The sequence below is a fragment of the Pleurodeles waltl genome, chromosome 5 (genome assembly GCF_031143425.1).
Source record: "Pleurodeles waltl isolate 20211129_DDA chromosome 5, aPleWal1.hap1.20221129, whole genome shotgun sequence".
NCBI lineage: Eukaryota > Metazoa > Chordata > Amphibia > Caudata > Salamandridae > Pleurodeles > Pleurodeles waltl.
This window is the reverse complement of record NC_090444.1, coordinates 517,192,337-517,205,085: the sequence shown is the minus strand read 5'-3', so window position 1 is coordinate 517,205,085 and position 12,749 is coordinate 517,192,337. Positions and strand designations below refer to the sequence as shown.

The following is a 12,749-nucleotide window of genomic DNA, read 5'->3' as shown; positions in this document are numbered from 1 at the left end:
GAGTTCTGGTTACTGAGGGTGCGTTTCTTTATCTGCCAGTTAACATGCGTTTGATTACACTGGTTCACGGCAGGCAGTGGTAACCACGTTAATGACGTTGTGAATCAAATGGAATGGAAGAACCAGTACTTATGGAGTTGCACTCAAATGATCTCCCAAACACGAGCAAAAATAAACACTTTCTCATCTACACCTGACAGTAGGCCACTACTTATGCTCCACTTACTAGAGGTTGTAGTGCCAGAAAATACAGGGGGCTGGATGTTAGCGCATGTGGAAAGCTTAACATGTGATGCCGTGGAGGGGTCCTGGGGATCACAGTTTGAAAGAAATAAAGCAAGGGGAAGTAAAGACGATAACTGCGGCAAGAATGGATTTCTGATACTTTCCCTCAAACTTCCATCTTAAGAGTTTGGCCTATTTTGTTGTTTGGGGGCACCTGGATGTTATACTTGTACCCATGGGAAAGAGAACCAGCAGAAGAATTATCCAATATACTCAGCTGACCAATAATACTTGCAACACAGCTTCCAATTCATATAGACAAATAGGATTTTTACTTCCCCCTTACTATGGTCAGGCCAGGCAAATAATTGGGTATGGCAGGAAGTTGTTCCCCTTTTGCAAAATTAGTGAGAGAAAAGCAAAGAGCATGGATGGGACCAATGCAAATTGTCAAACACGCTTCTGGGCAAGGACCACCCCAGCAGTAAATAAATACCACATCATTAAATAATCTAGATAATTATGCAACTGAGAATGTTCTGTCAGATAGTTTCAATCTAGTCTCCCCAATAGGGACTGGTTTTGATGATTTATTCAGAGGAAATGAAGGTTCACCTGTGGGAAGTGACCACTGAGCCCGTTTTACAAAACATCCTTAGTAACGACATGGTAAAAAAGTCTGTACAGACAACCCCGCAAGGAACTGCTATCTTGTTAGCTGCTTTTCTCCCAACTATTAAAACTGGTGACATCTCAGAACAGCTGGTGCAGCATGCCAGAAGCAATGTGTAAATAATCATTCCCTCGCTCTTAGCAGCTCCACTAGTGCTAGAACAGTGGTTCCCAACCTGTGGTCCGGGGACCCCTGGGGGTCCGCAAAGCCTTCTCAGGGGGTCCACGACTGCTTAGAAAATTAAAAAATATTAACAAATATTGACTATTGAGGTCCCATGCTTCCAGTACTAACTCAGTGGGGGTCCCTGGATTCCAATGATGATTCAGTGGGGGTCCCTGGGTTCCATTAATGATGAAGTGTGGGTCCACAGAAGTCAAAAGGCTGGGAACCACTGTGCTAGAAGATCTTTACTAAGGAAGACACCAAGGCTTCTTCTTTTAGGAAATCCAATTTATGGTCACTATCGTGATGCTTATGTCATTGGCTGTCCTCTATGCTATTATGACTTAATAACCATGAGATGCCAATTTTTTTTTTCTTTTCAATGCCCTATGGGTGCTGCTTGAACAAATTTCCCGAATGTGTGGACTCTAGATTGCCATAGAAGTGAGACTACAACTAATGTCTTATTATGCATTACATTATTCTAAGAACCGACAAAGAATAAGGCTAATAAACAATTAACAAGAGTTGGATATCTCATTTCCTAAGATAGTTTTTAAGGTTCGACTTTAAAACGTTAACCCATGTATTTTCTAAATGTAGTTTTGTACTTAAACTAGACAAAAAATAACCTAAAGCTGGCTAAAAATACTGCAGAGGAAACAATTAGTGAGCAAGAACACCAGGGACTTCTCAATTCCCCAAGGACGTCCACTGCTTCATTTTTGACAGGAAATGTGGAAAAGACATGCTCTGGGGTATCCAGGCAGAGGACATGGATGAGAATGGTCCCACCAAAAACAGTCAGCCTTTTTTTTTTTTTTTTTAAAGTGTAGCGCTACCACCATTCATCAGATAGCACCAGAACCTACCGTTAGACATTTGTAGGTACAGTGCAACTCTCACCAGACTCCAAGGCACCCTTCATTAGGAGGACATTTTATATTCTGAAAACTAAATGTGAAAATGTGTACCGCTATTTCTGCCTAAATGAGTCACAAACCTAAAATACCACTCTTTAGGAGGAAGGGTCGTCCTTTTGAGAATCAAAACCTTCTTCATGCAGGGCACGTTATTGTTCTTTGGAGCCCACCATGCCCCAGAGCTGAGCCTCCTAGTCTTTCGAAGTAGTATATCACGGACAGCGCATGGACCTAGTCTAGCTGAGCAGTGCACCTTTTTGATGCTAACCCATCACTGGCAGTGCATGAATGTAGCAGCCAAAGTAGGATTCCTTCCAGCAATGCTCTTACCAAGGTCCCAGATGGATTGGCAGGTCCACGAGTCCTGGAAATTGGTGCACTTCTTCCACAGAGAGGCATATTCGCGGCTTGACTCAGTCTCCACCCAGCCATTGCCCACCAGTGCAATGATGTCGGATGCAAGGGCACAGAGTAGCAGTAGTGGAAGGATCCACTTGCAGCGTGGGTAGGCGAGACCACACTTGATCATCTTGCAGCGGGCAGCCAAGGCAGCCAGAAGCGGCGTTAGGGCTGTGTGTGCCTCGGTCCCAGGACACGGACTGAGGTGACTTCAACAACTACAGAGAGTCTAAAGCAGGTAACCTCTCCCAGAACACAACATGAGTCAAAGCATTGCGTGGCTGGGCGACACCACAGATCCATTCCTGCATACAATGGGAATGAGATCAGAGGGAAATGCATTCTTTTCAATGGAACACTACAGTTCCTTGCCACCAGGCTGGGTGTAGCAATCATTGGTCAAGATAAAAATATCTTTATGTGGTGTGCCACAACCAGCATTTAGAAAGGATTACTTTCTTGCAGAAGTACATTTTTGCTCTGGTTCTTGGGGTTGGACAATGAAAGCAAGGTAGCTGCATATAATTGATTTTAAACCAAATTTCAGAATGTCCAGCCCATTAAGTATCTTGGGTTACATTTCTGTCAACACACTTGATTTCAGGCAACATGTCAAGAGGTCATGATGTATTTAATTGAACTCAGTCAGGTGCAGTTGGCCTACTATATATTTGATACATTCTCCCAGTCCAGGAGCTTTCACACAGTGCATAAAGGATTTAAAATCTTTACTTATCCTGGTTTTCAGCTGGTTAACAATAATTTTTAGGCCACATTTTAAGAGTTTTAGGCCCCATGTAACTGATTAGCCACCATGTAATGGACCCGAGGCATCAGGCAAGTGGTCTGAAGGCCTTCTGTACTGGAGGTGTAGGCCTCGCCTGAGAGCTTCCTTTTAGAATTTCAGGAATGGTTTCCAGCCCTCAGGCATGACATCAGAAATCACATAAACATCACTAGGCCTCATCTAAGGGCCTCTAAATTCTCCAAAAATACTTAATCCAGGCAGCAGCATTGGCATGTAATCCCATCAAAAGCAGTAAGCCATACAAAGGTCTGGATTCAGAAGATATCCAAGAGTCCTATAGAAGAGCCAAAAGGTGTGAGTGAACTGTGAAGTTGATGGCTGGGTAAAAGGATGGGTGTGAGATGTGTGGTTGAGGGAACTCTGCACAGTTGCAGTTTATGAAGCTAGCTGTAAAAATGTGTGATTCAAGTAAGGTTGCATTTGTATTGGGAGGGCCACGCTAATCTGCTCACTGGCATTTCTGAGATGATAACTGCTTGAATCACCTGGTTGCACCTCCTGTCTCCCAGAAACCGCTAAAGGAATGAGGTGTCTAGCAAAATCAGGCACCGCCCCTAATGTCTGCAATGACAATTTAAGCACTAGTCAGAATCAATTCTATAAGTTAAAGAGGACAGGCAACGTGGGCGAGGACTTAGAAGAAGGATAAGGGAGAGGAAAGCAATCTGCTTCCTCCATTTTTAAGCAGACACATTCTTCAAGGAATACCTGCAAAAGCCAAAAGGTCTGACAATGCAAGCTTGCAGCATTTATGTAGACATACATAATATGAATCAAAAGTTTAAAAGCAATAAAAAGTAAAAATGTTGCAGTCTTAAGGTGGCATGCATATGATTGCACAAAAATAATTTAAAATACTCATCGAAAAAAACATCAAATGAAAACAAAGCCTTGGCCACCAGCTTTAACACAGAAGTGGACTACCTTTAGGCCACATGCATGTACACAAGCAAAATGTTGCTTCTCACAGTGAGGAAAGACAATGGCTGACCCATTGCCTCACGCTGTGACACTTGACCTGAACAGACAAATGAACAGGACTCACTGTGCCCTCTGAATGTGTGTGTATATATATATATATATATATATATATATATATATATATATATGTATATATATATATTCACATAAAAAACAAAAGATTACATGGACTTTATAGTTAATTTCTGAATTTACTTGCACAAAACCATAGAAATTCAGCAGCCATAGTTAGAGATTTAAAAATATATATATATTTATCCCCCATCATGCACAATTCTTCAATAATTTGATTGCTAAAGTTTAATTGATATTTTTAATAATGTTATAGAAGTTGTCATGAGTGCTGTAATATCTGGAGTAATCAGCAGTGCACGAGAGGGTGCAAGTTATAGTTAACTTAGGGCGCGAATTATACTTACTTGAAATAACTAACTATAACTGCTGAATTTCTGTGGTTTTGTGCCGGTAAATTCAGAACCTAACTATAAAGTCCCTGTATCCTTTGGTTTGTAAGTGAATTTCAATGTTGTTTTTTTTAAATTATGTTTCCTAACTATAACTTCCCTGTAACCTTTATATTTGTCAGTGAATTTCTATGGTACGCAAAGCAATTATAATTACTATACGTTAATCTTTTAACAGAAATGGAACTTAGAGATACTTGTAGGTGTGGTTTAGAGACCGCTTTCTCTGTATTGCCAATTGGGGGCCCCCAGGTGACATGGCTGGGCCCCTGGGGATGGAGGCCCTGGGGTCGAAATCGGCCTGGGGGGGGAGGGTGTATGGGGGAGGGGCAGCGTGTGACTCCCTCTCTGCAAGAAACAAAATATATGTTAAGGCCAGGCCTCGGGCTGGGCTCCCTGGGGCTGAAATCAGCCATGGGGGGTGGGGTCGGGGGCGTGGGCGGTTATAGGGGATTGGCTGCTGCGAGCAACCCCCAGGCCGTGTGCTGAGGTGGTTAGATTAAACTTTATAGGATGACAGCTCTAATTAGATGAAGACCCGTCTTGCTTGCCAAGCAGTGGCCGCAAATAACCTTATTTATGTTCAGCAGCATATGCTGCAAGAGGATCACTAATTTTGCAAGTACAAACGATGCTATGAGAATACTACATTTGTAGAGTAACAGAAAACTGTGTGATTGCTGTATAATGTTCAGTACAAGCTCAGCCCACTTCTGGTGATTTTAATTCGTTAATAGATACTGGAAAAATGTAGGTGAACTTTAAGTAGTTTAGTATTTTGTAGTTGTCTATGTTTTAGTATTTGTTTTATTGATTTTCCAGGTATTGCAATACAATACACTTAGAGGTATATTTAGTGTACATTCGGCTGATTGCACTGAACATTACAAAGAGTCTGATCCAGTACAATATCACATTTGAATACAAGTGACAGTCTGACAAGTTATGTAGCTCAGTAACAGCATCCTTGTGTATTTATCAGGACAGGCAACATTTGGCATCATTATTCATTTCTACTTTCGATGCAAGATAGATTCTCAAGGGCTCCCAAATGTCATATGGGTGGGACTGGGGTACCTGCAGTCAACAGCACTCCCACGTCGTCTAATTGTGTAAGGGCACATACTATGGCGGATTCAAATATTCCTTCTATGGTGTGGTATACTTCTTTTAAGTAATTTCGGATTGGTGGGCATTCCCAGGCCAAGGGACAAACCCCAGCAGGGTCTAGAGCATTGCACGTTTTTTTCTTAATCAATTCTATATAAAATAGTGGGGATCAGAATAATCTATTAAATTAAAAATGGATCACCTTCTGTCTATAGTTTATACAATTCACTTAATTTGGGTGCAGCAATACTCTCATACGTCTCAGCTTATGCCAAGCGCCCTGTCTAACCCTCCATTTCTCCAGGGCGCTGTGCTCCGGGTTGTGTATAGTTCCGCATACAGTGTAAATAGTGTGGAAACTCAGCCTCTCTGTTTCGGTTTTTGAATGAGATGGATAAGCGGGGACAATTCGGGTGGTCCTAAGGGAAGAAGGCCCAGATGGATGCTGCTGCACATCGTATACACATATAATTAAACATATCTAATGATGTAATGCTTCTATTCTGCTTAAATTTGTCAAATGTAAGGTAGAACTCTGGGGGTTCAAACTGTGTGGCGGAGGGATAGTCCTGGCACTTCTCCAATTCTTCCAACGGGAGAGTACCCGCATTTTTCACAGGCAAACGTACTCTGGGACAAGGGTGCCTGCATTTCAGTATTTCAATTTCAGACACTTGTACTCCATCACCCAAAGGCTGCTCACCATACAGTAAAGCTCTACATGGAGTCACATTTACAGTTCATTCCCTGCCCCTCTCACCAGGGGCAACATCAGCCCTTCTGCAAGCACGCGCTCAACTGGCTCCCCAAGTACGCGAGCCTTACTCTCAATACGTGACGTCAGATCTCCGAGTTTAAACCACCGCGTGCCTTCAATCGTACATACGTGCTTTGCAGTTTCCCTTTAAATGAGAACACAAAGGCCGAAACGGAGCCAACAATCTGCTGGAATGGTGTGCTGGAAAATCTGCAATAATTTAAGGATGGTTGGGGAGTGGGGGCACGAGAAGCCGCCAGATCCTGCGGCGCGCGGTTGGCAATGTGCAAGGTTTCTAAACAGACCAGGCTAGTCTTCACATGTCCAAGCGAAGCTCAACTGCGAACAGCACACAGCATCACAGCACGATTTGGGCGCACAAAAAGTTCACTATGTTTAGAGGGTCTGTTACTTTTGAAACAGGTTTGTGTTCGAAAAGTTACTTTGCAAAAGAGGGGACGAACGGTATGGAAGCGTCATCTAAAACGGGGCGTCAGAAGCAGAAGAAAGGTTCAAAACATTTTACCAGAACTGAATTTGTAAACAAAATCAAACAGTATACATGTTTATGATTTTACCATATATCTAGGCGCTAGGCTATCGATACCACACAAACGGAATGAGGACTTGGAGAAAATAAAGTTAATTCTTTTTAACAGAATAAATTTGTTTGGGTCAAGATTTGCATTTTTTAAGAAGTAAGCACTAGCTGAGAGAGGCAGGGGACAAATGGGGAACGAAATGGCTGACTTGTCTAGACCTCTGTGGAAACAAAGGCTTTGCGTTCCACTTGCACCAAATACAAGGCCAACTGACCTTATATACTTTTAGAGTCCCTAAGAGGAATATCTGCGAATTCCCAATACACAATACATTAAACTGAATCAGCTATCTTAATCCGTTTTAACAGGCTCGAAAGAGAAAAAAAGCGAAACAACGTCATTGCAAAATGAACGTGGGAGTACAGTAAAGAGAAAACAGTGCCCCTTAAAAAGGGAGAAGTTACTTTTAGAACCCACACATTTTATAATAGTTGTGGGAGCAGAAATATGGCGGTGTCCGTGGGAGACAGTGTCTTGAGGGCTGTATTATGCACTGTGGAGTCAGTCAGCCAGTGGTCTACCACTACATATCTACAATGTTTGCTCTTAAATAAATTCACGAAAAATAGAACACAGGATAGCAAAGCTGTTTGGTCTTACTTGATCTGAGACAGACTACAGTTTATGACAGCTGCAGACATCTGGGTCTATCTAGCAAGTCGCCGAGCCCAAAAACGGTAAGACAGCTCAGGCGGTTTGTGCTCTTGATGTAGAGAGCTGTTTGCAATTACCAATCTGTTTTCTGAATCTTAAAACAGCATAAGGTGACCAGTGAAGTGACAAATTGTGTCTCTGTTCCCCTGATGGGCTGCTTGTCTGCACTGCTTGACCGAGGATCCAACACCTGTACCAAACAAGGAACAATAAAGACCAAAAACATAATTTCACATGATGTCAAGGATTCTAAATCTGAATAGATGTTTTTAGATCCCAGTGGATAGGAAATCAATTAGGGGGTAGTCTTCTCAGGGTTACTAGTTAGGTCAAACATAGCAGCAGACAAGCGCTGCTTTTCTAACTATTGTAATCTATTCTGTGGGCTTTAACAACGCCAATCTCACGACCATCACTTTCATTCGTCCTGGGCCTGCCTTTCAAAAATCCCTTGATGTCATTGGTAAATGCTTTACGTTTGTCCCGCCTTGAGGCTCTTTTTTAAACACATAGCAGACTCACCTTGTTACACGGCTTACTGCATGATTGTTGATATACTCTAGTGAGAGCGAACTACTTTTTTTCTTTTGTCTCTCCTCTTCACGCTCCATGGCTCTTTGAAGTTTCATATAGCTCAAACAGCGCGAACTCGATCGGGGGTATTGGACCGCTCCTCACATTGTTTACACCTACCTAATCTGAGTCATTTCAATTTTGCTTTTGTCTCACGCCCCCTTCGTGCTACATGGCTATCAAAAATCCCTTGTAATTGATAAATGTTTTACATAAAAACAAAGAAAACATCAAAACCACTCTCCCAGCACAGCAAGACAGCTGATACAATATTGACTGCACTTGGGAAATTCTCCCCATAATGCTTTGCGGGGCATTCCTTTTACATAACATGTTTGCTCATACCTCAGCCTGTGGGCGTCCCAGGACAATAGGACCACCTTCAGAATGTTCAGCACAACTTGTTCTTTCTGTCCAGGTCTTCAGGGTCCCCACACTAAGTTAGTAGGGACCCCAAAATAATAACCCCTCCTACCATTCAGTGTCTAAGTTCTCTCATGGCTGGAACTTTTGTTTTACAGTTGGGAGTACCTTGTGTTTTAAAGACCTGAAGGCTTGCTAGCCTGAAAATGTGTAATGCACTATACACTCTAGGGGCTAAGTATATGGCTACACTGCATTACTTTGTGCAATTCTGTTTTCATGTGGTCATGCTATCTAGGGGCTAACTATATGGTTACATGATGAAGTTTCTTACAAATGCTATTTTATTATAATGTCTATTAGGGGCTAGGTGTCCTTTCTGAAGTTTATTTTAGAAACCTCTAACACAAAAAGTACTTGCAAAATCAACAGGTTGCGCCTTTCGGGCCTATTGGCTTTGCCAACGTATTCACCCCCGCTGCACAGCAAACCGGATGCTGGACAGCATGTATACTAAATAAAACTGGGGAAAAACCTCTACATGTGTGCCTGCATAATTTTGTAGACATGCGCACCAAGCATGCGCACGCCTACAAGATGACACACATTTTTTTCTTTTTTGTTTACTGAACCGAGTTGGACTCGTTAAAAAATAAAAAATGCACTCTGGTGAGGAAAATCACTGGTGGAGGAATAGAATGCAAGTTTCAGCAACACAGAGGTTGGCAAGGGTAGTGTCACGGAGGGCGGGGCAGCAGCAAAGAGGAAGGGAGGAGGGAAGCAAACAGTGACAAAGCAACGTGGAAGGAGATGGAAGTGTACGAACAAGGGTGCAACATGAAGTTAGAGCGCACAAGAGAGCGTCTCGAAGGGTAAAGCTCTATGAAAGTGAAAGCATATACAAGAGTGGCTTGAAGGACAAAATTGTAGAAAATGAATTTTTTATAATGTCATGAAAAGAAGTGTGACAAGAGAAGCTGGCAAATGCTGATGGTAAAAATGCATGCACTCTTGTGGTTTTAATTTTTTTTTACTATAGTGTTAGTTGTAAGAAATGAAATGTGCATGTAGAGGTAGAGTGCACGGAGGAGTAAACGGAAGAGGGATCTGTATAAAGCAGTAGATGCACTGTGAGCGGCTCAAAAGGAAGAAAGTGCTGAAAGTACAACTTTTATATTACCAAGAAAATAAATGTGCTGAGGGAAATGGAAAGACACGAATGGAGGAAACGCGTACATTGTCATGTACAACCAGAGACAAAGGGGTAAAAAGGGTTATGGGAGGGACAGATACTAAATTAACAGGCTAAAGCACATAAAACCATCACATAGTAAGAAAGGAAATAAGAGTGACAAAACAAAAACCCAATGGAAAGCAATGGGCAGAGTTGATTTCCATGTGAGCCATCAATATGTGTCCAGTATGTCTTTTGCAACCTGGCCGGCTTCAACCTAAAAAGCGCTCAGCTCTGCACTGATCCTGCACAGCTCTTCATCGTACAGCCCCACTGTGAGAATGAAAAATTGAGCTGTTTGACGGCCACTGTTTCTGTCAGTGTGCAAGGCCAATGTGGATGCAGGCTGGCCAAGGAGAGGGTGTTTGCATGGAAGCGGAATGGGGTGTTTGTCATTCTCACTGACAGCCAGGCCTAAGTGAGGGGGTACGTTGAGGGAGGCATGCAGTGAATTGTAGAATATCACTAGAATTTCCCTGAGCCTATTCTGTATTAGCAGAGTGTTATGGACAGTCTGGCTTGGTTTTGAGATGGACTGTCATGGACAGAGTACTGAGTCCTATTTAAGGGTGGAGAATGTATATAAGCAGTTGGCTGTGTAGGGTAGGCTGTGGGTAGCAGCAAACTCAGTTTAGAGAGACCATGCCACAGGCCCTGTAAGAGCCCTGCATCCGAGCAGCTGTCTCTTGCAGTGAATTCAGTTTGTGAGAGTCAATTCCCAGATCTCAATCCTTGTTGGGCAAGTAATCAATCATGGGTAGTGAACTCTGGGCAGCTATCTGTCTATTCAGGGAGCCCAGCCTTTGTGATAGTGTGCCACCTGCCATGGTGTACAAGAGCTGGCACATTCTTGGAGTAAAGGGAGGGTGCAGGACGGAATAGTGGTCTCAAGTGATCCTCTCCAATTTCCAGTACCAGCTGGACGTTTTAAAAAACATACAAACCCTTTCCAACTACAGTTTATTCTTCTATAGATCTGCTCTATTTCTAAGCAAGTATTGGCAAAGCCAATATGTTTCGCATACGTGAGAACTACTGGCTTTACCAATGTCTTTTAGCCAAGTTGTACAGCAGCGTGGAGTGGAGTAATGTGAAGCAGCATAGTGTGGAGTGGAGTGGCGTAGAACGGCTTAGAGAGGAGTGGAATGGCTAGGAATAGAGTGAAGGGGAGTAAAGTGGAGGGGTGTAGAGTACAGTAGACTGCAGTGGCGTACAGCGGAGTCGTGTAGAGGTGAGTTGACTTGTGTAGAGTAGAGTGGTGTGAAGTGGTACTCTGTTCAACTTTATTCTACCCCATTGCAGTCACAGAGTAAAGTTGAACAGAGTTCAGTGACGCAGAGTGCAGTGGGGTAGGCTAGAGTGGTGTAGGGTGTAGTGGCATGAAGCAGCATTGAGTAGAGTGGTGTAGAGTAGAGTGACAGAGTACAGTGGTGTAGAGTGCAGAGCAGAGTAGAAAAGAGTACAATGGTAGAGAAGTGCGAGACAGAGTAGATCAGAGTGGCGTAGAGTGGTGCAGATTAGAGTAGATGTGGCACAGAGTGCAGTAGTGTAGAGTGGAGTGGTGCAGAGTAAAGTGATGTAGACTGCAGTGGTATTCAGGGCAGTGGAGTGGTGCAGGGTAAAGTGGTGTAGGGTGCAGTGGCCGAGAGTAGAGTGGTGCAGAGTACATTGCAGTGGTGCAGAGTTCAGTAGAGTAGAGTGGTGCAAAGTAGTGTTGTTCAGTGCAGTGGCATGAAGTGCAGTGCCATAGAATGGTGCAGAGTAGAGTGCAGTGGGGTAGAATAGAGTGGTGCAAACAGTAGTGCATAGAGTGGTGCAGAGTAGAGTGCTGCAGAGGACAGCAGAGTGGCGTAGAGTGCAGTAGCGCAGAGTACAAGGTGGTGGATGTCAGGGACGAGAAGTAACTTGGAAGGGGGACGGTTGGGAGGGAATAGAAGCTACATGGCTGGGGATTTGAGAGACGGACTGAAAACACAAGCAATCATATAAAGTGCTTGAACACAAATAAAACACAGCTCCAAAATGAGAGGTTTGGACACAAGTACTTGGTCCATGATCCATGGGAGGGCCAAACAAAAGAAGAGGATATGATCCTCTGACAAACAGGAATGAAGTAAATGAGGGCAACGCTGAAACTAACAAATATTAAGCTATGGGCGGGCTCTAAGCCCACTGTAATTAAACAACATGTCTAGCAGAAACAGCGCATGTGCTGTCTAGGTGAAATCTAAAATCAAAAACACGACACTGTAAAGTTGCCTCGGACAGGCTGCCAACCCTTAATTGAAACAAGCTACACCAGTTTCAATTGTTAACGCAACCTCCTCCTTTGTTGTTGTGCACGGATAGGGTCACTCTGTTGAGTGTAGGTTTCACAAAGACGGCATTTGCATAAATGAAGTGAACACAATAGGCATTATAAACACACATTTTTAAATACAAATCTAGAGTAACCGCCAAACGTGTTCTACGTTTTAGGATTTCAACTCAAATGTGTTACACCAGATATATATTTTTAAGTATGTCAAAAAATGATTCTAAGGAAAAGGTGCATTTTACAGGCCTCCAGTCCTGTACACACATGCGCACAAATACACTGTGTGTTTCCCCCAGTCATGATGTCAGTACTTCAGACCTTTAACGAGACTTTACTCTCAGGGCCACACCAGGGCTACTGTACAAGGCGCCTGCTGTGTAAGATAGGCCCGTCTAAAATGGGAGGCCAGCGGGGTCATTGTTCAAAAGGAACATACTTTTTCAAGGCTCTGCAAAACGTATTTATAGATTTTAAAGGGAAATTGCCCAATACATTAATGCT

General features: G+C 43.1%; 1 protein-coding gene across 2 annotated transcripts in view; it reads right to left on the bottom strand.

Annotated features, from left to right (window-relative positions):
- PERP (p53 apoptosis effector related to PMP22) overlaps nt 1-12,749 on the bottom strand; it is a 39,341-nt gene that overhangs the window by 24,325 nt on the left and 2,267 nt on the right. Inside the window, exon 1 of one of the 2 annotated variants that reach the window (XM_069234335.1) lies at nt 2,317-2,530. The exons of the other annotated variant lie outside the window; for it this stretch is intronic. Coding sequence (XP_069090436.1) covers nt 2,317-2,515 — 199 coding nt within the window. The 5' untranslated portion in view covers nt 2,516-2,530. Of the gene's footprint in view, nt 1-2,316; nt 2,531-12,749 lie in introns of those variants that run through there. 2 annotated transcript variants of the gene reach the window in all.